This window comes from Danaus plexippus, assembly GCF_018135715.1.
Source record: "Danaus plexippus chromosome 13 unlocalized genomic scaffold, MEX_DaPlex mxdp_40, whole genome shotgun sequence".
In the NCBI taxonomy this organism is placed as follows: Eukaryota; Metazoa; Arthropoda; class Insecta; order Lepidoptera; family Nymphalidae; genus Danaus; species Danaus plexippus.
In genome coordinates this window covers 771,346-798,744 of record NW_026869850.1, presented here as the reverse complement: position 1 = coordinate 798,744, position 27,399 = coordinate 771,346, and the positions used below count along the sequence as shown (strand labels likewise).

The 27,399-nt window shown below is 43.6% G+C and overlaps 3 protein-coding genes across 4 annotated transcripts in view; 1 reads left to right on the top strand and 2 right to left on the bottom strand.

The window, feature by feature from the left end:
• LOC116769963 (E3 ubiquitin-protein ligase Ubr3) overlaps positions 1–19,844 on the top strand; it is a 35,494-nt gene extending 15,650 nt beyond the window's left edge. The window contains exons 10-28 of one of the 2 annotated variants that reach the window (XR_009753667.1): positions 11,365–11,546; positions 11,624–11,748; positions 12,130–12,272; positions 12,498–12,661; positions 12,740–12,864; positions 13,194–13,387; positions 13,612–13,813; positions 13,893–14,008; positions 14,162–14,239; positions 14,721–14,865; positions 15,241–15,332; positions 15,405–15,549; positions 15,940–16,304; positions 16,395–16,853; positions 17,032–17,251; positions 17,332–17,586; positions 17,655–17,893; positions 18,112–19,339; positions 19,502–19,844. Coding sequence is in view for 1 of the 2 variants with exons in the window: in XM_032661198.2 (XP_032517089.2) it covers positions 11,365–11,546; positions 11,624–11,748; positions 12,130–12,272; positions 12,498–12,661; positions 12,740–12,864; positions 13,194–13,387; positions 13,612–13,813; positions 13,893–14,008; positions 14,162–14,239; positions 14,721–14,865; positions 15,241–15,332; positions 15,405–15,549; positions 15,940–16,304; positions 16,395–16,853; positions 17,032–17,251; positions 17,332–17,586; positions 17,655–17,893; positions 18,112–18,822 (3,960 nt within the window). In the remaining variant the exon portion in view is untranslated. Of the gene's footprint in view, positions 1–11,364; positions 11,547–11,623; positions 11,749–12,129; positions 12,273–12,497; positions 12,662–12,739; positions 12,865–13,193; positions 13,388–13,611; positions 13,814–13,892; positions 14,009–14,161; positions 14,240–14,720; positions 14,866–15,240; positions 15,333–15,404; positions 15,550–15,939; positions 16,305–16,394; positions 16,854–17,031; positions 17,252–17,331; positions 17,587–17,654; positions 17,894–18,111 lie in introns of both variants that reach the window. The other variant, XM_032661198.2, reaches the window with a different exon arrangement.
• Positions 437–9,326, bottom strand: LOC133318726 (uncharacterized). Its single transcript, XM_061527981.1, is given in 11 exon segments — positions 437–679; positions 756–925; positions 991–1,125; positions 1,193–1,432; positions 1,848–1,975; positions 2,112–2,204; positions 2,292–2,378; positions 2,381–2,514; positions 2,800–2,937; positions 3,281–3,422; positions 8,431–9,326. Coding segments are annotated over 11 exon segments (2,013 nt in total). The 5' UTR covers positions 9,004–9,326; the 3' UTR covers positions 437–506.
• A 1,634-nt stretch (positions 19,845–21,478) lies between the features above and the next one.
• On the bottom strand, positions 21,479–27,171 carry LOC116770202 (forkhead box protein J2-like). Its single transcript, XM_061527991.1, has 6 exons — positions 26,604–27,171; positions 26,151–26,274; positions 24,555–24,701; positions 23,822–23,990; positions 23,644–23,718; positions 21,479–23,567 (listed from the first exon to the last, which is right to left on the bottom strand). Exons 1-6 carry the CDS (start codon positions 26,795–26,797, stop codon positions 23,380–23,382), a joined length of 897 nt encoding a protein of 298 aa, XP_061383975.1. The 5' UTR covers positions 26,798–27,171; the 3' UTR covers positions 21,479–23,379.
• Between the last annotated feature and the right edge of the window lie 228 nt (positions 27,172–27,399).

Below are 27,399 nucleotides of genomic sequence, written 5' to 3'. Positions count from 1 at the left end.
GCTACGCGGATTTTATTACTTTAAAACTACATAATCCCGACGTTTCGGCTACTTTTCAGCAACCGTCATCACGGGCAGACGAGATGTGAGTGTCTGTCAGTTGGTCCTTGTTATTTATCATCTACCGCCATCGATTTCTTAATTTTCTGGCGTACCGCTCTGGATGCCGGCAGAATGCCCTTACAGTGTCTCGAGGTCCTGCGGTGTGGTCACGGACATGGGATTTTATATTTTTAAAGAGGGGATCACAGGTGTTTCACGTTTGCTGAAAAGTAACCGAAACGTCGGGATTATGTAGTTTCAAAATAATAAAATCCGCGTAGTATTTCCGAAATACATTAGTTTCTTCTGTTTGTGGACAAATTTAACCTCATATACAAGATGGAATATTCATACTAATATAACTTAATAATGATGAAGAAATAAAACAGCCGTATCGTAAGTCTTAAAATACGTTTATTGTTCAATTAAACTAAATTAAAATGAGTATAAGGTAAGACTTAAATCTAGAAGGTATTGAGCGGCGGCAGGTCCGCCTCGGTGTCCTCGAAGCTGTTAGGAGGCAGCTCGGCCTTGACGTGACGCGAGTAGTCGTACGTGAACAGTTTGGTGGCTATGAACCCGCCGGAGCCGCGGGCCCCGCGGTGGATGATGCCCGCGCCGCTCAACAAGGCCGAGCCTGGCAAAGATAACATGATGATTATTATCTCCATGTACTATTTATTAGGTTCAGTTCGTGTCGCAGAGAATCTTACCCTTGGAAGGTTCGAGCGGTTGGATGTCGATAAAAGGCACCGTACTCTGCGCCGCGTCCGCGTCGAAGTCGCTATGAGTGAACTCTATGTACTGATCGTGTTGAGAGTCCACCGGCAGCGGTGATAAACTGCGGGTTGGCAGGTCCGGCTTGTATAGATCCAGGCGGACCCTGGAGTAGGAATGATCGTTAGGAAACTGCCACACTGAGCGATGAGGACCGAGAATTAATCATACCTGGGTTTGGTGTCGGCTCCATCAGTGTTATCGTTACTGATCCACTGGCTCCTGTCGGGTGACAGGCGACCTGTTGTATAGTTGAAAGGAGTCGAACGTATCTCAAAGTGAAGATGGGCACCGATCATACGGAATCTGAAATGGTATCAGAATGAGAACTGGTTCAAAGCAATATATACATTGTATGGTCCCGTGTGCGTACCTGACTCCTGTCAAAACGTGACCTGATGGTGAATCGAGTTCGTCCAAATCAATCGCTCTCCTCTCATAAGTGAGGGTGTGGTAGTCGACGCCCTCCTTGACGCCGGCGTCAGTAATGTCGAACTTTTGTATGGGCACCCAGCCACTAGGAGTGATAGAACCTCTCTCTCCGAGAGTCCCTTCGCTTATCTGGAGGTGGAAAACCCTTCCATACTTCACTAGCCTCAGCCCGGTGATGACTCTGATAATAAATAGATTTTTAATATAAAAATAACAAATATAAAGAATCAAATAACAATAAGACACCCGCACACCCTTGCTATACAAACAAAAGCCCGTTTTTGACGCGATGTTAGTCTAAATATGAGTTAGTGTAAATAGTTATTTACAAAAGAAGCTAACCCAAAGCTATATAACCCAATCTACAGGCGCGTTATGGCCCCGGCTCTCCCGTGATATGTACTGACTTGTTGGCGGTCATGTCAGCCAATGTTTCTCGTAAACTAAAAGTGCGCTCTGAAATGCTGATATGATCTTCGCAAAGACACAAACAGTAGGAGCAGTGTAGGAGTTTCCAAGTCCACCAGGAGTCGACCTTCGAACGAAAAAACGATCAGTTATGAGTGTGCGAGCGTCTCGAAAGTAGTGGGACTAACTTGTTGTTCTTAACGTCGGAGGTGGTGTCCCACAGACTAAAATAACGATGGGAGTTGGGACCGGCCTCGTCGCAGATACACATACAGTAAGAACAGTGCCAGAATAACCAACGCCACCAAGAATCCACCTGGATGTTACATTGTATGAACATTAACAACTTCATCCAAACACGAAATACGCCTCGATGTTTGGTCGGCTCACAAACCAATACAATTCATAGCTAAGAATATGTATTGGTCTTGGAGTAATATCATAGTAATCACCTTAGTGGTCCCCCTCATGCAGCTCCCGACTTTCCCCAGGGTGCGACCGTTCTCATATTCGATCCACTCGTATCGACGAATACTGTTCTTACTCTGTGAAAATAAAATTATTACTCAGACCGCAAACAACAGCATGTCCGCTCATTCATGGCGAGTAATGATGTCCGTGACGGAGCTCACCGCCTTGCATATCCACATGTCGGAGTCGATGTACTGGCAGCTGATGATCCTGCCCTTGCACTTGGGCTGCTGCGAGCAGAACATCTTCTCTCGTCGTAACACGAGTGTTGCTCGGCGAGTGTGTAGAAGGCACAGTTTTCTTTGCACGTCTGGTCGGAGTTCATGTTGACTTCGTTTTCTATGTAGCCTTGTAACAGACGAGTCACTTCCGCGTACGTTTCGCCTTTAAAGTTACAAAGTTATAAAATATACTAAGATTTTCACAAATTTTTGTTTATTTAGTTTACACAATGAGATTAAGACTTTTGCGTCTAACGTAACGTCAGAGACATTCACATCTCGCATGCCCGTGATCACGGTTACTGAAAAGGAACCGAAACGTCGGGATAATGAAGTTTTAAAATAATAAGATTCGAGTAAATCCTAAAAAAATTAGTTATATTTTATTTAGTTTATTTCTTTCTTTCTTGTGAGGAATACTGTGGAGATAGACGATCTGATAGTATACCTTCCTTATGTTGTTGCGGGTCACACCTGTAAAGATCTCTCTTGGCCATCGCCAGAGCAGACCTGGCCGCCGCCGCCGTCCGAGACGTCCTCTCGCTGTATCTCTGCCGTGTTAGACTCGCCTCCTGAGTGAAATTCCCTGAAAATGATGAATACTTTATATAGTACATCTTCCCTTACATTTAACCCAATGACTGGCGGAAGAGTTCCTGGAAATCTGGAAGTTGATATTCGACTCCCAGTAAATACGACGTCTGGCTATCATCAACTGATATGACTCGCAGTTACATATAATGTTACCAATAACAGTGACACGGATACTTTTGATAACAAGAATAATTCTGTCATTCAATGACGCCGGCGGCGACTATCATGTCTTTATATCGAAAGACCACCATATATATTTATATGTTCAAATATATTCTGAGAAATTAGAAAATACTACATGAATAAAATGAGCTATGTCCTGTGAGGAGACCCACCTTTTCCATATATCCTTAGCAGCATCCATGAGAACTGCATCATGGCGTATCCTTTGATCTCTGTGAGTGAGATGGTGTTGTACATGTCGTATATGAGCTGGTGAGAGGACAGCTGCAGCTCGCACAGGTCGGGATGCTCCTCCTGATAAACGCACCGTGATAAGTTCAGCGGAGACCAACTCGAAGGTCAATCACAGACACGCGCATTCAAAACATCTACATGAATAAATTGTCATAAATATGAAATTAAACCGCGAAGACAAATCAGTTTCTTATTTACCATATATAAAGGCTTTGAAATATACCTTACAAATACATAAACATTACACATGATATAGACTCTCTCGCAAGGTTATTCTTAGTTTTCTATATTTGCGTGTAATCTCGTTTATACAGTCCGGTTCAATCGAAGTGCTCGTAATGATAATACCAGATACAACACTATTTAATGTTTACATTAAAGTTATTATCATGTATTACGTTCATAGCGGATATAACTCATTTACGAGAAATTAAATAAACGTATTAATGAGCATTGATCAATTAATATAATGGGAAAAGTCGTTTGATTTCGCTTTTTTATTAATTTTTGTTACGAAGGTGAATTTTGGTGCCGAATGTGCATAAAATATTGCGAAAACTTACCGTACATAAACATTTTTAAATGTTAACACGTGGAACTTTTTTCATACAGTGTATTTAAATAATAAATGATAATTTCAAAGTAGCCTTATTCTCGAGTTGACTCAACTAAAACATTTATTTGGCTTCGTAACAATAAAGGAATCTACGGCGCTGCGCAATCTCGCTGACACACAACGTTGTTTTTATAAATTGTTTAACAAACAAAGCTTCGTGTACACCGCTTTGTCTTATTTACGCATTTTGTTATTTGCTGTCATATAATAATAAGATGATGATGTCGTTAAATCGCCTACTGATGGCTAAATATGGTTCGTAACCTGAATACAACCACGAGGTCGGTGACACACGGCCAACCTTCGTGTCTGTTCCTATGTCAGCAGCGACTACCTGAAAGGTCCCGCGGAACATGTTCCCCTGCTCCAGCAGGTCGTGTATCTTTCTAACGGCCTGCGCCACGGACGACTTGGGGTCCATGAGGATGCCCTCGGCCAGGTCCAGCCATTCCCTGACCGGGGCCGGCACCGCCCCCGCCGCAGACTGGCGACGGATGAACGACACGAATTCCTTGTAGTATCCATCTATAATCTGGAACCTCTCCACCGCCTTCACCCACAGCCACGACTCCAGCGGCGGTCGACGGGCTCGTCCGATCGCTTGCAGTTGTACGTCGAAGGCGGCGAAGGCCTTGGTCAGCTCGACGTCTCCCCCCGCACCCCCCACACTCCACTCGGGGTCGGTAACGTTCTTCCACAGCTCCTCCTCGAGCTTGTAGAACTTGGTTCTCATATAGTCTACAGCGGTGAGCTCGGTCGCGCTCACCGCCGCCACCAGCGCTAGAAGCGCTGCGAGTCTCATACTTTCCACAAAGATACGTAATTCACTGCGCGGCTCGACGTGCACTGACTACTGACTACTGACAACCGAACCGCGGCCGGCGGGCGGCGGGCGAGGGGCCGTGGAGGGGACAATCGCTCTACTAGTGATGACGAACGACGGTTGTCGATGATATAGATATTATGACAATATTCATGAGCCGTGGATTGTGAAATCATCGAATATCATAAACGCCTTATGACCTCACGATTATACATAGAATTTTGTTTTGATACAGAGCTTACTGCTTTTTAAAACAATATGTAGATAATGTTACAACATCTTACAAATAATATGAAGTTAAAGATTATAAAGTATGTGCAGAAAATAAAGTTCTGCAAGTGAATGTATCGATATCGACCAATCTTCCGACCGCCCGCGCCGACCCTACCCGTCCGCAGGTTAATATTGTAGAGTGCAGTGTCGTGTTGCAGTATAAGAGTGTCATACCGCCCTGTAATAAGACTGTCATTTGTTCCATCAGTCGATGTGTTCCATGTTTGATCCTATTATAATGCCCCGGTCTCAGCTGACGGGGACCGCGCACCGTCTACTCTGTTTATGACATTGGTGGAGGGTGGAAGTCAATTTATTTTGTTTTAAAGTAATGCACCACGTAATGGGAACCGATGGTCCGCGGGGCGGGGGGCTCCGCGTGGTTACAAACATTCACTTCTCCTTTTAAAATGCGTACAAATTATGTAGAAAGAGACAAACATACATCATAACAGTAACGCAGTAACGCCGGATATAAATACTTGTACCCTCTTTATTTATTTATATAATTGTCATTCTCAGTACTTATGGTACGGTTATTATATGTCCGCTCCTTTGAGAATCTAACAAAGCAAACGTGTCATATTCCTCTATAAATCTATATTAAATAAGACGTAGAAGTAAATTAATTAGTGAGTATTTATCGTTAGTTTTTGATGGCCTACATAGGGAAGGACCGACAAATAACAGTAGAAAGTGTGGCCCCCTTTAGAATGTTGTGAGAGGGGTTAGCTGGTGGGGGGAGGGGGCTTAGACACACGTGTTCCGGGGCCTAAGGACGGGGTTGTTGTTATGATATAAGACGAGCGTCCTAAAAATTAAATATTTTTATTAACGATACAGTTGAATTGTTTACAAATCCTCGAAATTTATATTGTAGGATTTATTTTCATTGAATAAATATACACATATATGTATGTAAAATAAAGTACTCATATTAATTAATCACATGTGTGTAATTGCATGAAGTACACAGACGGCTATCCAGTGCGACGTATTACAATAACTAGGCCAAGTTTGGCGAACACACTGATTAGACCTAGTGCGGGGATCGCGGGTCAGGGCGCAGAACCTATGTACCTATAAGCTGGCCTCTTAATATAATCAGCGCGTCTTATATTATACATATATATACTAGAGCAACACGTCGTATATCACGTGAAAGAAGTGTATGTGTACATAGCACAAACAGACCATAACAAATACGTTTGAACATTAACGAATTCTTTAATCATTTAATATTTTTTTCAGTATGTATCACCTCACTCACTTACCCTAAGTTTGTGTCGTCACACTACATACGGAGCGTTAATAGTTTTTCATTCATAGATCTCCGAACATTGTAATGTAAACGTAAACGTAATGTTTGAATCTGGCGTTCATTTTAACAGTATACATTTTATTCTGCATAAAATTATTTTCTGTAACTACACGGTGGAACCACGGTAACTATTCATTGTAACGCAAAAAATGTGAAAGATACATAACAAGGTTCAAGTTAACGAATTAAGTGAAATTAACTTAAACGCGGATCTGTTTTATTTAATGTTATGACGTCATTGATTTCGTAAAATTGCATCACTTCATCCTACAGGCGTATTTTAATATAATGAAAATAACTATCTGGTAATTTGATATTATATTGTATAAAATTTAATTCACTAATCACTGTACAAGGTCAATGAACTTTTTTGTTACGCAGATAAATAGTTTTATTATACACGATGGAGGGACCGTTTTGTAATAGTTTTTAGTCGTCCCCACCCATATGTGACTCACAAAATTAATATATAATAATATTACATATACGATATAATTATATTAATGTGTTATATTTAATAAGGAAGTAAACAATTTATCTTTAGCGAGCGCCGTTCTTGAGCTTGGCGTGTCATTAACCGTTGGTTTCTTTGTTGAATTGATATTTGAGTTGACAACTGGCGAATGTTTGTGTGGTTACGTGTGCATGTTTGTTACATCCTAACGCCAAAACTACCTAATAGATTTTAATGAAGCTTTGCAATAATTTAGTTCATATAAAAGAATGATACTTCGGCTGTGCTGTATGCAAATATTTCGTGTAGTTCTCACAAGAACTTATATCACACTCACTAGCAGTGGGTCACTCAGTCGTGGTGGCCTGAAGGTTAAAAGGCCCGCCTCTCATACGTGAGGGCCTGGGTTCGAAACCTGGCAAGTACCAATGTGATCTTTTCCGAGTCATATGTAATTTCTAAGAGTATTTAGACACCACTGGCTGGAACAGGCTACAGCAAGCCTAGAACCCCCCAAAAAAGTGCTGTCGCAGAAGGCAAGGGAAAACCACTACAACTATTCCTTCCCATGACAGTCATCATGGATCACGGATCACTGATACGTGACGACCACGACGAGTCTGCAAAGACTCTTGGGACGAAGAAGAAAAGCAGTGTATAAAGTCAACTTAATGTATGAATTCGCGTGATAGTTGATAGTTCGGTGACCAATTTAATTAATTAATACTTTTTGAGATTTTTCTCTCTTACTGTTACTGTCTACACCCACTTCCGAAGTCCACTCGGACGAGGTCTCAGTCTTAAAAATCTAATGTATCATGAATATAATATGCACGTTGATAAAAATACATTTCAACAAGTTATCTTCCAATTTCTTTGTATGAAACACATAAGTTACGAATACATTTAATGTTTTAATTTATCTTGAATTTATTTTTTTATATATCTGTTAAAAAAATTGTAATATCATGACATGTATCACTACTCTTTGTGAATAGCTATTTACCCAACTTTATTTATTGTATAGCTCACTAGGCTCAATGGTTCCGATTATAATCAAGGTCACAGTTGACTAACAATAACTAAACAAAGATACTTTGCAGCATACCTAACTAAGTATTCGGCTTTATCACGTTTAGTACCAATTAAACTTGATAAACGACACAAGCAACATGTGATATGTCTTACAATACAGTGGTCACTGTTGACATAGCTGTAACTATGATAGGGGTTGAGTCACAGCAGTACGCTTACCATGATTTCGTCGCCAGACTAGACACGGACCGTTAAGCGTTTCATTTATAAATAATGTCACATTGTAGTATTGACGTAGGTTATCGAATGAGAAACGAGAATCCCGGGCAACGAACAGTACTCGCAGTCGTTTACTGAGCTGTTATCGACCTGGCGAACAGAACGTGTGTCCTGTTCCGATAACTTCACATTATATAAAAAGTAAACTTGTTGTCATGGGACACACACTGGCAGGATGTTATCTTACTTTGTTGCATTGTTCGGGAAAGAACGCTGTGAATTTCAACGTTATTTAGGAATCGTATGTTACTGTAATTTGTATCGAACCTGTAAATCGCTGAGGATCATGTGCAGTATCCCGCCCCCTCCCAGCAGATGTTTGTAGGGCGGCGCTATCAGCGAGTGCACTCTCTCTAGCAGGCCGGGCAGCGCCCCCGGGTCGTGGGACACGCACCACTCGGCGAAGTCCTGCAGCGTGGTCCTCTCCAGCTCCCTCTGTAGCCGCACGTACTCTCTCATCTGCCTGTCCGCTGACGTCACTCTACTCAGAAGGTCCCCCAGCTCGTGTAGCCTCAGTTCCAGCCTGGCTCCCCTGTTGGAGGCCTTAGCTAGTAACATGGCAACGGCTCCGTTCCTCTCCACCTCCAGCTCTAGCCGCTGTATCGACTTAGACACGTCCGCCAGTCTCGCCAGTACTATCCTCTCCCTCCTTTTGATGATCGGCAGTTCCACTCCCCCGGTAGAGTTGAACTGTTTCCCAATGACATCCCACGACTGTAACACCTCCTCCCCAATCTCCACCCCCAGCTTCAGCACGTCCACTGCCTCGTCTACGAAGGCTCGTGTCACACCCGACACCACCACCACCACCAGCACGAGAACACGCACACTCGCCGCCATGGCGACGGTCAGACTGACGCGAACGGTGTGTAGGCGACCACCACACTACACAGTATGTACTAGCCGGCTGGTGGACCGCCGGGGTGGACAGCCTTCTAATTACTGTTACCACTGACCACTACTACAAACGTCAGTTATAATAGGAAACAAACATTATATCTGTTCAATAAACTCGACTCGACCGACGTAGGATGATTCCGTAACCGTGACTCATAACTCGCAGAACCCGTTCACGCGTCAACTTTTTGTGGCGATGTCGGCACTAACGGTCGTACAAAAATGAACGTTAAATATATGTTTATAAAGATAACATTAGATGTTGTAGTTGATAATTCAATTCCGTCTACTTAACACATGCTAAGCTCTTTGTTTACTGACATCCGCCCATGTCCCCGATATAGATTTTATATTGTAGGGTAATTTACATACAGCTGGCAACACTGACTGATATTAAAATATACAAGGATGCTTTATAATCTGTGTTCGAGCACGTTACAGTTAAAATAAACATATTTTTAACAAAAAATAATGATTAATTTGTTTATAATATAATATTATTTAAAAATATATAAACATTAAATTAATAAGCCGGGGGATTTCCGCTATTTTATTATGTTGATTGCTATGTATATGTTTAAAAACAAATACACGTAGATGGAATGTTTTACACTGTCGTAGTTTGAAGACGTTTTTTCTCCCACTGTCTGTCTACGTTTCGTTACAACAAACAGCGCGTCAGCCTTCATTTAACTTTCACTCTAATGCGTAATAATTTTTACTAACCAAAACATTTTATTTTTACATGAATAATACGTATATAAGTTTTTGTAAGTTTATATAAATAGAAATTACACATCTCACTAATATTTTGATCAGGACAACGCTAAGGTTATTATGCATTTGAAACTGCTAGACAATAGTTACACAAAACAGTCATTTAGACAAAATTTTGTTTCAGACTGGTTTTTTTTTTACAATGAAAGTGACTTGAAAACAATATTTGTTTTAGTTTTTAATTTATGTTTTTATTATATTTGATGTTTAAAAAAAATTGTTTGTTTTAAAAAATATATGGAAATAATTTGTAGAAACGCTTCAAGTAATGTTGGCGTCTGTTGCGTTAAAAGATCAAGAAAGGCATAAATTTAATCTTTCACCGTGAAAGTGTGTGATGTTTTATATTTATTACCAATTAAGTTATCTGTTCGTATGTTGTACCTGTAATATACATCGGGTGTTCCAGAGGAACTGGGAGAAATTAATTTTTAACTATATTATATAATCCCGAAACAAAATAAAAGTTAAAACCTACACCTGGGTCGCCAGTCCCAGGCACTGTTGAAGCTCCTCTCCCTGCAACGATGGATCCATTGAATGCTGAGAGTTTTCATTTCGTCTCAGATTGAAGTGATGTCGAAAATATATATATTTTTGCAAAATTCAAAATATTATTTAATTTTTTTCGTTCGCGATACGATCGATTGAAAATCGTTTTTTAAATACTTGGATCTTCTTTCCATTAGTGTAATTTGTTTGTTAATTTGTAATAACGTCTCATATATTTGGTAACGAGGAGCCGCTCCGTACGATTAACTATTAATTACTGTACTAACAACAAACAGCTCATTTGCAGCGAGTAAATATATACTTATGATGTGATAAACAAAACAAAATATTAAAAGTATTGTAAAAAAATATACTTAAAAGAGAAAAAAATATATATTAGTAAACAAAAGTCTAACAAAATAACTGTATATAAGAAAAAAAAAATAAAGTGTGTTTTGATGTAATATCTCTTTAATTAAATTGTTCACAGTCTTGTGAACTCTGAACGAGCGGTACCATGATTTCAGTAGTGTCAAAGACCATATGCTGGGTATTATACAAATTAAACATTAATCTTAAATGTATTGGTACCGAAATCTATGATTTATATGGAAAACTTGTAACTACCCACAAACATTATTAATACATGCACAGTTGAAGGGAGATGATCGTTACATAGGAATATAAAACTAAACCTGCGCGAGGAAAACATGTTGAAATAACCAAAAGTTAACACAAAACACTCTCCACTTGAGGAAGTCACAGACACGCAATATATATGTATTAATAAATAATTAGTACAGCAGCAAACATATAGAAATTAATAACAACTCACGAATATCGCAAGACCGAAAGAGAAAAGCGATTCTTTAAAATATAAAAATGACAAAGCCAAATCCCGAATTGTCACTGAACTCTCTGTGTTTGTCTTTGTATAATTTTATTAAGGTTAAGACAAACAACAACATTATTATTCAATGTTCACACTAAACCATCTGCGCCGCTCTCTCTTACGATGCATATCGTCCACCGCAGAGCCTGTTCTACGAGATCCTGGCGGGCGTGTGGGTGAGGAACGGTCTGCAGATCAAGGGCCAGGCGATGACGTACATCCAGGCCAACTTCTGCAACTCCATGGTAGACATGGACATCTACTGGCTGCAGATCTGCGCCGCTCACCTGCCGGCCGACCAGTTCCTCGACATGTGTATTGATGTGTGAGTGCATGCAAAAAGACATTATCACCAAAATATCTTTCGTAACAAATAATGATCTATTATTAATGTTTATCCAGTTTCGGTGTCCGCGAGTGGCTGAGCATGACGCCCATGTCAGCGAGTCAGGCCTCCGAGCAGGACGCCATGGTGGAGGGACTGCTGACCTTCCTGGCGATACTGGTGTCCTCGCGGACCAACCTCGGTACGACAATACAAAGATAGACAAACATAATAAATGTCCTAATAATGTTATAGCTGTGGAAGTTTGTGGACTTGAACGGATGTTCGGTGGTTAAAACTATTCTATAATGTAACTAATTCATCCCCTCATCCCGTAAACTTCCTGCGGGAATATTTCATAACAGTTGTATGTAATGATGGGAATACTCTTAAGTCAAGCCCATCTCTCTGACAATAATACCGCGGATATCGCCGATCAAGTCTCCTAGGTGAACTAACTATATGTAATCCCCGAATGTACCACCGTATTGCATAGTAACGACACAAAGAAAAGATTTCTCTAAGTTATAATATTCCAGTATGTAACAGAGCGTCCTTCAACGAACATAAACATTATACGCAGGTAACGACGAGCTGACCCAGTCCCGCCTGGAGGTGGCGACGCTCCTGGCCGCCGGCGACAAGACACACTCGCAGCTGCTGGAGCTGATGCCGGAGAGGTCCGGGAACGCTCACACCAGGAACTTCGAGACCGTTCTCAAAGAGGTGGGCCGGGGTGACACGCGGGCAGGGGCGACTGGAGGGGCTCTAATTGACCTCCACAATAATATAGCTCTTACAGTACAATAACATGTTATATATAGTGTACTTGGTTTGAATACCGATAGATGGCGCCGCTGGTTGATGTTTACTGTATATATTTGATTTGAGGACAATCTACGAGTTTCTCTCTGAATTCGATTCATTAATCCATCCCCCCTCTCCACCCAGCTGTCAGTGTACCGCGCGCCCCCCAAGTGTTCGGAAAGCCTGGAGCAGGGTCTGTTCGTGCCGCGGGCCGTGGTGTGGACACGCTACTACGACCCGCTCCACGTGCTGAGGAGGGCCGTGCACAGGAGGGACTTCCACGCCTCCATGGACAGATTCACAGCCTTGTGAGTATACGGCCCCGCGACCTCGCCGCCGCCGGGGACACCGCCTCGTGATGGCTGACGTCATGTGTTGTGTTGCAGCGTCAGGGAGAAGCAGAAGTCTGAAGGGAGTCCCGGCACCTGCACGGGGACGCTCTGGCCGCCGCTGAGACCCGCCCTGCCCCCGCCCGAGGCCGCTGGGGACCCCAGGGAACTCTGCGCCTCTGGTTAGTATGGCACTGAGCTGCGATTACACCATGAGGAGGGTTGTGTCGACTTAGACAGATATACAGAACACTAAACAAATATAAATATAAATCGAAATATTGGGCAAAAAAATTGTATCAACAAGAACAATTACAAGGACAACTGATAACTCATACTTTATATATACTACTAAAATGTGTTTACTGTAATGTAAGGACTGGCTGACATTAAGATATCCAGGACTAGTTGACAATGCCAGACCCAGACAAGGGAAAACACAATCTGAATAGATTCATTGCTCGAGGCTACAGCTCTATTCTAATAGTAACGCGAGTGTGTTGTATTCAAGGTGTGTTACACGGAGCCCTGCTGGCGGTGCTCCACCGCGGGGTCCGCCGTCGGGCGGCGGAGGGCGCCTCCGAGGCGGAGGGGGGCGCCGGTCCCCCCGCCCCGCCAGCCCCGCCTGACCACGTGCTCGCCCTGGCCGTGTACCTGCTGGCCGTGGCCGCCGACCTCGCCGCTGAGAGGCAGAAGACACACGACGTGCGTACACACGGACACGAAATATACTGAGCAGTTGTTTGAAGCTTCCGACTGAATATGGAGCGTTTCCACTTCTTCAGTCATAAACTTAATTCAATACAATTTTTTTTGCGAAGCTTAAGATGGATGTCTGAAAAGACTTCGAGTTTGGTTTCAAGAGACGACACATGGTAAATCATAGTAAAGCAATAGATAATAAATGATGTCGTGTGTTATGGTTCCAGCGGGACGTGTGTGTGGCGGCGTGCGGGCGGGGAGCGGGCGGCCGCGTGTCGGGCGTGCCTCTCCTGCGGGCCTTCGCCGGCGGCTCGGTGTGTGACAACGCACGGACCGTGGTGGTCCGCGTGCCCCCCACCCCGGCCGCTGCACCCCCCGCCACCACCCTACATAGGCACACCGCCCCACAACACAATCACCACTCCGACAGTACGGACCGTTACTTCATTTATTATAGAATGGTACTTAATTATAGAGTATTTTGTATAGACTGTGTTCCCGTCGATAGGTGAGACCGAGTGGGAGGGCGGGTCGGGGTCGGGCGAGGCGGGCCCGGGGTCTCACAAGACGGCCTCGCTCCAGGCCGGGGCCGGCACCGCGCTCGCCGTGCCACAGTCCACACAGGTCACATACTGATACTATGACTTACTGACATCGTGTACCTGAAGATCAAAAAAAAAAATTCCTTAATACTATATATAGATACTGCGGTATCGCTGTGCACCCGTTATAATGATCAGTTACTGTCGTGTATGTTAATGTAATTATTTCTATCAGATGATGCGCGGCCGGTCCGCGTCCGACGACCAGTCCTCGGACGCCGGAGGAGACACGCCGGAGATAAGAGCGCTGGAGGTATGTGAGGAGAGTTGTAACGGTTGTAGTGACGGTTGTAGTGACGGTGATACAGAGACTCGGAAATATGTGCGAGGAGAGATCCTAGAGGCATGATAAACTACATATAATAGGAATAATTCAAGAAAAACAAATTTTTCTAGACATAATCTTCTAGCAAGTCAATACATTTAGTTCCTTTTTTTTCTACTCCCGTATGTCCCTATGAAAAAAAATTATGTTGACTGTCCAAGCATCCCTGCCTTCAACACCTCGTTGTTGTCGATTCGTTTCGAGTTCTTCGGCTGAGTTTTCCTTGAGATTAGGAGAGAGGTGAAAGTCACTGGTAGTCAGTTTTGGCGAAGGGTGGGAATTTTAGTAGGTTGAATCCCGTTTCATTAAATTTTTATTAGCTCTAGTATTCATTTATCGTCGCCTTTGAGTATCGTGTCATAAGTGATATTCAGTAGTTGTTAAGACTAACCTTCGTGTGTTGTGTCAGCCGCTGTACCCTCAGACGGCGGGCGGCAGCACGGCTCTGGCGCTGCCCTCGCTCCCCGCCCTGCACGACGTGAACATGGGAGACGCGCTGGCTCTCACCACACATGCCCACGAAGACATCGACCCCGATGTAGACGTGCAGTACGGTGAGTACCAACACCTGCTGTGGGTGGGACCGTTCACACTCCTCATGCGTGTCTGAAATATAAGGACATATTTGAAAGATTAAATCTAAATAAATAGTGTGATGCAGCGGTCATGAACGTTAACCAGCTCAATTTGTTGTAAGTCTGTAAAATAGAAACTATACTGCACTCAGTCTAGTACAAGCCCTCACGGAGACTGGTTGTTTTATTTAAAATGTCTTATGGCAAGATCCACATATGTAAACTTACAGTAGCTCAAAACACTAAACGAATGGTTTCAATGAATCCACCACAGAATGATATTTTAAAGACATACAAATTAAGGAAATGCGATGTGATAGAGTATGAGGTCATGTCTTATTACATAATGTGTAGAGCTGGAGGCAGCAGCGTGGCAAGACACGAGGCCGGCCCTGCCCGCGCCGCCCTCGCCCATGGTCAGCACGCCGCCCTCCACTGACACGCAGGTACACCACCGAAAACTCTACTTACATATATTTAACGTTTGCTCGACTGATCCACTGTGACCTGGCCCCTAGCTCCAGCTGCACACTCCTACCGACGAGCAGATCCCCGTCAACGAGTCCATCATATCCCTGCTGCTGAAGCTTCACTCGCAGCTGTCGGGGCGACTCGACTCCTTCTCGCTGGAGGAGCCGGCTATAGCCTGCGACGAACCTATCGGTGAGTGACACGACACAGTACCGGCTGCTGTGACGAAAAGTTCGCAGCATTCCATGCATTCACGGTGCGCATGCCGGGTCCATCGCGTCACAGGGAGAGGAGCTTCAACTGTGCCTGGGACTTGCGACCCAGGTGTAGGTTTAAGGGGCCCCTATCTAACGCGCGTTAAACGCTCACCTCCATCGTCCAAGCTCCTCGCTCTACCTAAATAAATTTGAGGCGAACCCATTAGGGGCTGCCTTTGTAGTATGTTGTAAGAATGAACTGATGTTAGTTCTGGACAGATCCAAGTCTCTTAATAGGCTGTAAAGAGATTTAGCTGTTATACCTAGCGTTCCCACTTCTGAGTAAAAAAAGTTAATTAATGTTGAATAATAAATCTGCCTCCAGGTGACGGGCCCCACTTCATCGGTCTCCTGGTGCACAAGCTGGCCGCCCTGGACGCGCGGTGTGCCGCCGCCGTGCAGCAAGTGAGGCGCGCGCTCTGGCCCCATCAGAGAGAGAGACAGGCGGAGCAGAGAGCGAGGGAGAGGAGGGAAAAGGAAGAGCGCTCCAGGAGGGCCAGGGACAGGCAGCAGCAGCTCATGAGGGAGTTCGCCAGGAGACAACAGCAGTTTATGTCGGCGATGGAGAGCATGGAGGGCGCACCCATGGAGTGGGAGGAGGAGGTGCAGAGGGACTACGACTGTGTTATCTGCAACACCACCGCGCCCACCACCCCACACGACCCTATAGGGCTCGTTGTACTGCTGCAGGTTAGCCACCTTACATTATACATTCTCACATGGACACTTTATTGTTCCTAAAGTAACATCAAATTTCTCATCTCCGCCGGTATGTTTCAGTCGACGTCGGTGCTGGGTCATCGTCGTCGTCGCGGCAGTGGCGGCGCTCGCCTGGCGCTGTGCGAGGCGGAGCGTGCTCGTCTCGCCCAGCAGCAGCACGCCACGGCGGCCGCTCACCACTACCGCCTGCACGACGAGCTCCACCAGCACTTCGACCAGGACTCGTGGGTGCTGTCGGTGTCGGTGGGCTGGGAGGGCGGCGTGGCGGCGCAGTCCTGCGGCCATCACCTCCACCTGCGCTGCCTCCGCTCCTATCTGCGCTCGCTGGCGGCTCCTCAGCGGCCTCACAACCTCCACGTGGAGCGCGGCGAGTTCCTGTGTCCTCTGTGTCGCCAGTTAGCTAACAGCGTGTTGCCACTCGCGCCCCCCGCCGTGCCCAGAAACCCCCCGCCCGCCCCCCTCCACCACCAGCTGGCGGCACAGGTGCTCGACATGTTGGAGAGAGACCACCCGGCGCCGGTAACATTAGACGATCTGCCATTTCTGTAGTTAGATTGTTTAAAATTCAAATGAGTATATTTTCTTCAGACTAAGGCTTTAGGCCTGGTTTTCTTAAGTCAAACAGTTTTTTTTTCAACTTAAAAATTACAAATCGTTACATTCCCCAGTGCTCTTAAATTTTAATGTTATCGTTCAGAGTCCGAGTCGCCTGTCGGAGGCGATGGGGAAAGCGATGGAGGACATGACGGCGACGGCGGGCGGCAAGCTGAAGCAGCGCTACGGCTCCTCGCCCGCCGCCATCTTCACGTTCGTGGCGTCCCTGGTGAGGACCAACCTGGAGTGTGAGCTGGTGCAGCGAGGCGGCTCGCTCGTCCATCAACCCGCGCCGCGGTACAAGCCTCGCGACGACTGCATAGGTGACCGCGTCCTACCCACCCGCCGCTGCGCTACGACTCTATAGAGTACAGTACGACTAACGCACTCGACACACCCGCAGTCCCCCTCATCGCGGTGGCGGGTGCTCACGCCGTGGCGCTGTCCGCGGCCGGCGCGCGGCTCGGCGTGTCGGAGACGTGGCGCGCGCTGGTGCCCGCGGCCTGCAGCGGCGGCGATGGCCCAGCTGGGAGCGGCTCACCGGCCACGCTGCACGGCGCCGCCTCCCGCCCGGTACCGCTGCTGCTGAGAGACCCCACCGCACTGCTCATGCACTTCCTGCTGCTCGCCCCTGCCTCTCCGCCTCACATCGATATCCGTAAGTCCACTGGACGAGTCGTGTCGTCCTTCGCTGTTCCTCCTCTCACCGTGACGTTTCCTCCTCAGAACACTTCACGTGTATCGTCCGCGTGCTGTACACGCTCACGTACTATCAAGTGGTGAACCAGCTGTGTGCGTGCGGCACACTGAGTGCGGCGCTCCAAACGGCAAGCGGACGGGACGCCGGCAGCGGACTGGCGGAGGCGGCGCGGCTGCTGCTGGGGGCTCTGGACGGACATCACCTGCTGGACGACGAGGGAACCGCCGCAGACACCGCCCACCACCTGGACGCCGTGGAGCTGGAGGTGAGGAGGCGACGCTACTGCTATACCTACATATGTGCCATCGTATTATATGTGGCTGTGATCAGTGTTACTCTGCCCACAATTGACGATCAAACCACATCAGAGAAAAGTCGTAAAACAAATTGAAGATTTTAATGAAATTTTTGGCAGCTTATGATTATTACTGAAAATCTTATTGCAGTCTTTACTTTATTAAAATGTAAATGTGACTTTTCCAGGTCCAGGAGCTAGTGGTTCCGTTCCTCCGTATAGCGGCGCTCCTCCGTAAGCACATGTACGGGGCGGAGCTGCCTCACATCGCCAGAGAAGAGGACGAGTTCGTGGCGCTGTTGCGGTTCCTGGATCTGGCGGAGGCGGGCCCGGCCGACGCCGCGCTGCCCTCGGACGCGGCGAGCGCGGCGCGCGGCTGGGCGCGGCAGCTGGGTGCGGCCGCCGCCGGCGGGCAGCTGGGCGTGCAGCGCGTGGTGCGGTCCCTGCACGCGGACTGGGCGCCGCCGTCGCTGCTGGCCCTGCCGCGGGACTACGACCGCCTGTTCACGTACTACCACGAGCGCGTGTGCCTGCAGTGCGGCGCCGTGCCCAAGGAGGCGTCCGTGTGTCTGCTGTGCGGGACCCTGGTGTGCCTCAAGCAGCCGTGCTGCCGCCACCGCGCCGTGGCCGAAGCGGTGCAGCACGCGACCGACTGCGGCGGCGGCACCGGCATCTTCCTGGTGGTCACGTCCACGTACATCATAGTGATCCGCGGCCGGCGGGCCTGCCTGTGGGGCTCGCTCTACCTCGACGACTACGACGAGGAGGACCGCGACCTGAAGCGCGGCAAGCCGCTGTACCTGTCGCAGGACCGGCTGGAGCTGCTGCAGGCGCAGTGGCTCGCTCACCGCTTCGACCACACCAAGCGGACCTGGGTGTGGCACCGCGACTCGCTCTGAGCGCCTCCCTCTCTCGTCGCCGGAGTGTGTCGCGTTGCTCAAGGCGGCCGCCGCAGCGCCGCCTCCCGTCTCCAGGTGTGATGTCCGTGTGCCGGAGCGCGGCTGAGGGCTGTGAACGTTATCCCGGGTCTCTTCGGAGCTCGTCGTGATAGCGATAGTGTTTAAATTATTACGTTACGTCATCTCATCTCACCTCTCGTCTTATCCTTGATAACCTAGCTTTGATAACTTTGTTGTTATTTTATTTTGTAATTATTTTACATATGTTTGTCAGCGAGCGGCTCTAACATCACGATATATATAATAGATACGCGGTCGCGAGCTCGTGTGTTCTCGGACGTGTGTGTGGGACGGCAGTGTGTTATATTATAGTATGTAGTTAGTCTTTTCGTTTCGTGTGCAATGTTGTGGCCTTGTAATGTAAACTGTAAATTCCTCTCGTCAGAAGTACCCTCGTGTAACGTTAGTCGACCGGAGCTGTTCAGTTTTTTCGAGCTTTCTTTGAGCTTCATCGTCGGTGAGTCAGTCGGTCGGTCGGAGTGACCCCGGTCCGCCTTCATCTCATGTCGCATGGTGCATGCATGTTACGTCGTGCCTTTAATTTCGGTGAATCATATATTGAAGTATATAGCATGTTATCGTATCATAGAAATATAATGAGATACAATAAATATTACAGGTTGAACCCTTTAGACGTTAATGATGACACCATATTGTTGTTGTGTGTAGCACGCGATGTTCTGGCTGTATGCGACGGACGCGCAACGGGAAATTAAGAGAATGTTGTTACGATGCAGTTGTTTAAATATAATATGTTTGTGATATATTTTACATTTGATTTTTGATAGTCTGTACTATGTATGTGTAAGGTATTTAACCCCCTCCCTCTCCCCTCCCCTCCCCCACCCTCTGCCTGTTCTCTAAGTTAGTTTTATTTATCCCGTCGTCGCTCGATGTTGTTAGCTCGGGTTGCCCGTCACCCCTCTTGTATATAATCAAACATTAAAGTTGTTGATAAATCATCTTGCCTTTTATTTATTTCGTTTTTGTGTTCCACTGAACAATTAAGGATAAGGTTTCACATATTTTTTAGCAGAAAAACTGTCTGCATGTAACAAAAAAATTTGTCCATGCCGTGCAATATATGTGCAATATGCTCGGGTATGCGACCTCGAGACGAAATTTGTATGCGTAGTCTGAGTTCGCACCGCCACACGACATACGGAGTTAAATGTTTTCATTAATCAATCTGTGCACATTCTAGTGCTAACGACAGCTACTGAATAAGAAGCGGGGAACGCCTCGTGTGTAGAGTGACGGTAGTAACTTGGAGTATGAGCAAAGGAGATACGAGATCCGATCTCGGGGAGTTGTTATCGTTGTACTCGTTAATTCTAAAATCTTAGACATATTTGAAACTGCTTAGTTGTGATAGTGATGCATTTGAGATGCATTATTAATGAAGGAGTCAAAAAGTTATTTTTTTACTTATATTAAAGATCCATACGGTTTCTTACAAACGCAATAGTTGTTTTGCCTAAGATGTCAATATGGGAACGAAGCGGCGTAGCTTCATAAAAAACCAAGAGTGCTTAGTGTGTTGTCGGATAAGCGACATGTTATATAGGTCGGTCTCTCCGTAGCCGGCGTCTGAAAAGGCTCTCATATTCAAAGCTAGTTTGATACTAGCGTGAGAAAGAGTTGTATGCACGAGCGAAAAAAATCAGTCGATTCTTTACACTCATAGCGAATCACATCAATTTTAGTCACAGGCTCTAGCCTGCCAGTGGTAGCAGAAAACCCGCGAAAAAGGCCTTTCCAAGTATCTTCTAATTCTTCTTGAAGTCTTGCACTTGCACGTCATCTGCTCTGCAATCGTTAAAAGCAGTAGAAACTCTTCAGCTGCAGGATTTACTATATTATTCAAAATTCAGATCGAGGCTTGAAATAGAGCACACGTCTGGTTGTGTGGGACTGGGGTGTAATCGTCTGGTCTTATTCTTTATTATGTTTGTCATAATATGCCACGTAATTAAAAAGCTTTGGAACACTTATTATCAATAAATTTAAATCATAATAATATTCAGATGAATTATAAAAATTCCATAGCTGTTGCAAGTATATAAGACGCTCAGAGGTCCGATTTCCATTGCCCCCAATTTTTTTTTGACAATGGACTTCATGAGAGATCGATTAAAAGGTTTGGCCAAATGGTGTTAATTTATTGTATGTGCTTATCCTATCACAAAGGCTTAGCCATCAAGTTTTACAAACAAGAATCAGTTGAATCATTTTTGCCATTAAGGTCGCCAAAATGATAAGTTTTGAGATAAATCTTTTGGAAGATGACTGGTGAGTAAAGATCTCACAAGATCGAAAATAAATTTTCAAGTGTATACTTATCTAGTAAATATAAATTGCGTGGAATATAATCTTTAATCGTCTAGGGCTCGAGGCTTCTCTGCCCTCGTTTCTGGTGTTTTTATTTCCATTGAAATCCATATCAAATAGATTGTATTAATTTTTTTTTAAGTTATTAGTAAATATTCCCGAAAGTCTTCGATACATTCTTTAAATTCTCTCGGTATAAGGCTACGCATATTAGAATGCGCCATGTCATACAAACACCGAATACGCAGAAAGAAAAAAACGCACAATTTGTTAAAAGTTTATATTATTGTACATCAACTATGATTTTAGAGGTAGAACATTCTACTCTTAAAATTAAATGGTAGCGGACAAGAATTCCAATACAAATTATAAATTCAAATAATTCACCGCGATAATATCATCTATAGGCGGAGCAGGTTCCCGAACCCACGAGCACCGACAGAGTCGACACAGCACAGCGACACGCTGGTCAACACCAGCGATCTCGGAAAATAACCTTTTAGTACACAAACTATAATAATATACACCCACTAACTTTAATATTACTTAGTTAGTTTTACGACATCAGTAGGTAGGTACGTCTCGACACGTCAAGCGTCGGTCGACAGTTGACAGTCTCGATCCGCTCTCGTATTATGCATGACGATAAAGGTTGAAATGTAAATAATAATTTTCTTCATAAATGAAGTTTCTTTTTTTATCACAGAAAAAAAATAAATATCAAAATAAAACGATGGCAACTTACATAACGCACCGAGTCTTCAAAGTAATATAATATTGATTTGAAACGATCATGTTTTATAAGAATACTTAAAAATACTAGAATCCGAAATAATAATTACAAGTGTTAATAATATTAGTAACATATATGTTTTAGAATTTTATTATCGAAAGCAAGGAATGTTGTTTTGGGAGCCAATCTATTATCAAACGACAATTACAACAGGACACGTCGCGGGCGTTTTAAAAAACGCGCGAAATATAAAGAACACAAAATATTACAATATATTTATATTTCGCTTACAATTAGTTATAAGTATATAGATGCGTGCCGGACGTAGTGTAAACACATCCCACAAACATTATGTATATGTATATCTAATTCGTGAACACATTTTTTTTATCTATGGCACGCGACGCTCGGCCGCTGACAGCTGATACTGATAGGCCCGACTATCGACAATACAATTACGTATATAAGCATCGGTTAAACGACAATAACCGTACGTTTTTTATCAAAGGACTAAGGTTACTTAAGGATTAGTTATTTTTTAGTTATACTGGTCGTCTTGAGATCCGATCCGACTGGCTTCGATATTTGGCTGTTCATGTTACATATGTTAAGTGTGATTCAGCTTTAATGTTCCGGTTTGAAACTGCGATGACGTCCACACGGATTGCGCGAGTCGTGTGTGAAACGCTTTGTCGTATGAGTTAATAAAGTAAAACCTAAAATATGTAAGTATTCGGAGAGCTCCCGCGCTCCCGGCACACGAACGCCGCTTCTTTCACCTTGGAATATAATCGCTCTTCCAAAAAAAGGAAAAATACCTCAAACAATTCATATAAAATATTTCTATTCAAGTAAAAAAGCGGCGTCCAATACGTTATATTACTTGCTATAGAGGTAACTAACTAGACACTAGTCTATCGTATGAATCAGTTGGCAGATATGTTATTGACAGTACATCAGTCAGTTGGAGCTACTCACTGCGACGCGTCTCGTATCAAACCTTGTAGACGGCAAATAACAAAGAAAATACGTTCCTTGACAAAATACTGGCATACAGTGGCTACTATACTTTACACCTAATATATATCCCACCCTAACAATCTTTACATACATTTACACCTATCCGTTACATTGTAAGAGCTAGCACTAACTGGGTCCAAACTTTCTAATGGTCGAAATTGACACGAGTCCCAAGTCTCCTACTAGCTGGATCCCTGTGTTGTGGGAGTCCCATACAACGTTCCACAAACTGGACCTCTGTTACACGTATTGTTGAACCGTATCTACTCACAATAGGACAGTACTATCCCTCAAACGGTTCACACTCACAACTATGTACATTAATATTGAAGTTTCTGAATATCGGTAAAGACAATATAATATAATATATATGTATGTATTCATCAATGTCTGTGTGATATGTGTGTCTCGTGTTATAAGGCGTGCCAGGGCGGGGTGAGCGCGGTCGTGGGCGCCTGCGCGGCGAGGTCGGCGGTGTCCGGTGTGTCCGGAGGACAGTCGCAGTGGTGACGCAGGTCCAGGAAGTTGCCGTAGTCGTCGGTGAGGGCGCTGTGTCTCACCACACAAACGTGCCGCCTCGCACCCGACCACCACCAGCTCTCTGGGGACCGGTGCGTCACATAAGCTCACCACACACTACCTCACATAACATTATTGTAACAATCTGCTTGTATTACCTCTGCTGATATCGGCGTCCGTGATGAGCTCGTCGTCCATGAGGGCGGACAGCGCGTCGTCAGTGTGCTCCAAGTCTGTAATCAATAAATCCATAATATAACAACATTAAGAGACACAATTCTCCACTTCTGTGGGTGAGCCTATGTTATATCTAGCTCATGTTGAACTCATACTCACTGGGTTCCCCTTTGACCAGTGGCTCCTCTTTGAGGACGGTGGTCGTCGTAGGTGTGGTGGGCGCGGTGGGCGTCGTGGGCGTAGCGGGCGGCGTGGGCGCGGCGTCCACTCCAGACGCGCCGGCCTCTCCTGAACTGTTGGAACTACACTCTGGACTGTAGGGCGCCATCTGTAAAATATATTTGTGTAATCAGTATATAAAATTAATTAATAAGTAACATTTGTAAATGACATTTGACTTCATAATTATGTTCTTAAAATGACAAATAAGTAGAAAGAAGCTCCTAATCAAGGGAAATTTTTCTTACTGAAATATAAAAACCTTGAAATATTTGGAAGCGTCTATATTTCAAACAATTGATTTTGGCAAAAAATGGTTTAAGGAACCTTAATGTTTTTTTTAAAGTCCTATCCATAGACACCAGTCACGCGTAGGCTAGCTGAATTTTTTTTCTAATCAGTTCCATGTATGGTGTACCCACCTTCAACTTCTAAGTTTATTAATTTTTATTCAAAATTCGAATAGCGGTTACCAGAATACATTAACTTACAAAGTTTCAACTATGTGAGCCCGACAGTTTTGGAAATAAATGGCTGTGAGACACGGACGGACAGACAAACATGACGAATCTATAAGGGTTCCGTTTTTTGCCATTTAGCTACAGAACCCTAAAAAAGGGTTTTTAAAAATTATAAAACTTCGCTTATGTTTCCACTATGTGTTAGAACTCACTCGTAGACTGCGCCGTCTCCTGGGAGTGACCTCAGCCATCTTGTAGCTGGTGTCCATAGCCCAGTAGGAACCCTTGCCAGGGTCGTCTTTACTGCGAGCCACCTTCATAAAGCATTTGTTCAGGGACAGGTTGTGACGGATAGAGTTCTGGAATATTATAATGAGTGTTTTACCAATAATTATGAAACAGAGTCTTTGGAAGCAATGAATTGCTTCCGCCTCACACTCACTGACCATACATTTACATTCATCGCACACAAATACAAGAAGACCTATTACTCTATCAGAAGGCAATTATATAAGGTGGCAACTGGAGGTTCCAGGAAAACTACGAAACTTACTTATATGTATATTATAATAAAAAATTACATATTAAAACTTATAACCTACACCTAAGACTATATGACTGCCCCGATGTTAGGATAGCAATACCATTCCATAGCTTGTGTGGTATCAGGAATCTTCTGGTTCACACGGCTTGGTGTTGGTTCCGCGGAGTCAGCGGCGTGACTTGTTATATGATATTTTATCTATACAACGATGTTACCCCGGCGATGTTCATTTATTTTATAATATGTAGCGCGTACGTAACAAGGCTATATAAAGGACAAGAAATCTATTGTCTGCAGGACATTAAATAACCATTGTAGAAAAATTAAATGCTTTTTTTAACTTGTTTTAGCCGACTGCTATGAAAAATAATGAGGTAAAATTGTACTGTGATATAAATTTCTTAGACCAATATCTTCTAACCTCAGCTTCACTCTCTTAGGTGTAATAATATTACATAATGATACATATTTTTTCTTTATTAATGATATTATCTATGTTATTTGTTTGCTAGTATTTAATTACAGAAAACTTAATTCATAACTTCAAGGGGATTTTGCAAGTGTCTTAATTTTTTTTCAAGAAAAACATTACTCAGATAATTCATTGGTAGCTCCATGACCATAAACAAAATGTGCAATTCATTAATTTAAAATTTCAGATCATGTTGTCTGTCCGGACGGAAAGTTAAAAAAAATGATCTTTTTATACATAATATGTGTTTGAGAATCATAATTAGTTTATTATCGTTTTATTGGAAATATTATTTAATTTGGCTTATTTACATGTTCAAAGATTATGGCAAAACTACGAGCAAAGGCAGAAAAAACACAATCTACATAACACAGTATCGCTAGACCAATACAGAATACCGAAATAAAAGTGAATTATCTTTAAATATCAAAGAAATAAAATGAGATTGAGTGTATAATGTGTTTGAAGTCAGATTTATAACGAGTGTCTTCATTAATTTAAGTACAAAATCTATACATAATAAATTTAGGACTTATCCAAATAGTTATGAAAATTTTATCAAAAGCAAAAAGCTCTTAAAAAAATCTTCCAATTTATGAGTCATTTTAATAAGTTGGCAACAGGCATTCACAGAGCAATAAAAAAGATTTTTTATAATCAAACATGACAAAGCTGATATTAGGACAAAAAACCTCATTACGTAAATTGAAACATCATCAATTTTAATGAAATACTTTACTAGGATGTTCACGTAGCACATTCAACAAATAAACATTTACTGTTAGAACTCACCATCCAGCCCTTGCCAGCCTCCTTGTAATAGGGGAAGGCGTTGCAGATGTAGTTGTATATCTCATTCAAGGTCATCTTTCCATTGGGCGAGCTGCTGATAGCCAATCTAATCATACTCGCATAGCTGGAAACATTGTTACCATTAGACAAACATGTCTCTATTACAAACTATTATAACAATACCCAGATTTTTCATCAAGATCAGTCAAATGCTATATATTGTTAAGCTGTCAGTGTTTTCAACTGCAAGACCTTCTAAAATTATTTTATTCTGTTAGCATATTCCATTACATGTATTGGTCTTCAACTAGAATTGAAATATTCGTGTATTAACTCAATGTTGTAACTTTTTTTAAATTTTATAACTAAACCAAATAAAGAACAATTGCATTCCTATCTGATGTGTCAACAATAAATTAGTTGAAGGTTTTCTATGCTTGAGGAAAACATTACCTATAAGCAGGTTTGGCGTGTTTGATTTTATTTTTGTCTTGTTTCTGGTCAATTTCCTTGTTGTTATTTTCCTGTTGTAATAGTGGCGGTTGTACATCTTCATAAAGAAAGCGAGGAATTGGACCAAGGGGGCTGTGCCGCGGTGGTCCTGGGCTGTACGCCGGGAGCCACTCTACTCCTGGCGAATCGCTCATTGTGTCACATACAATGCAAACTTCTCAATAATACCACTTCAACTTTCCATTATTTAACTAACACTATCACAAATGGACCTTTACACTAAACGACCCTTTACACAGCGTTTTGTGGGCGTCTTAGTAACTCGCTACCTTTTACGAAGATGATCTCTCATTGTAAAACATCAATTATATCCTTGGAGTGTCGGCAGAAATCGCTAACACAATTTGAGAAATTTAATGCAAATAACACAATATTAGGCCGGAAATTAGACGTAGACATCAATAAAACAGAAGAAAGAACGCAAAACATTAAAGAAAACTTAATTTACTGAAAAATGAAATTATTATGACATTTGAGGCGCCTACAACAAGGAAAATGGCGACGATGGATAAACAGATAAAGATTTCCTGGAAGATCTAACATTTGAATCATGACAGCGACTTTAAAAGCATTTATGATACAATAAAAATAAAAAATTCAAATAATAATATTTAGGCGACAATTACACAAAAATGTACTAATTGTAAGGAAAATTAGAATTTTAAAATTATTTTAAATATCTTTCTAATTTTTAATATGGCAATAAAATTGAGTGTGGCCTGTGATGTCAATTTGA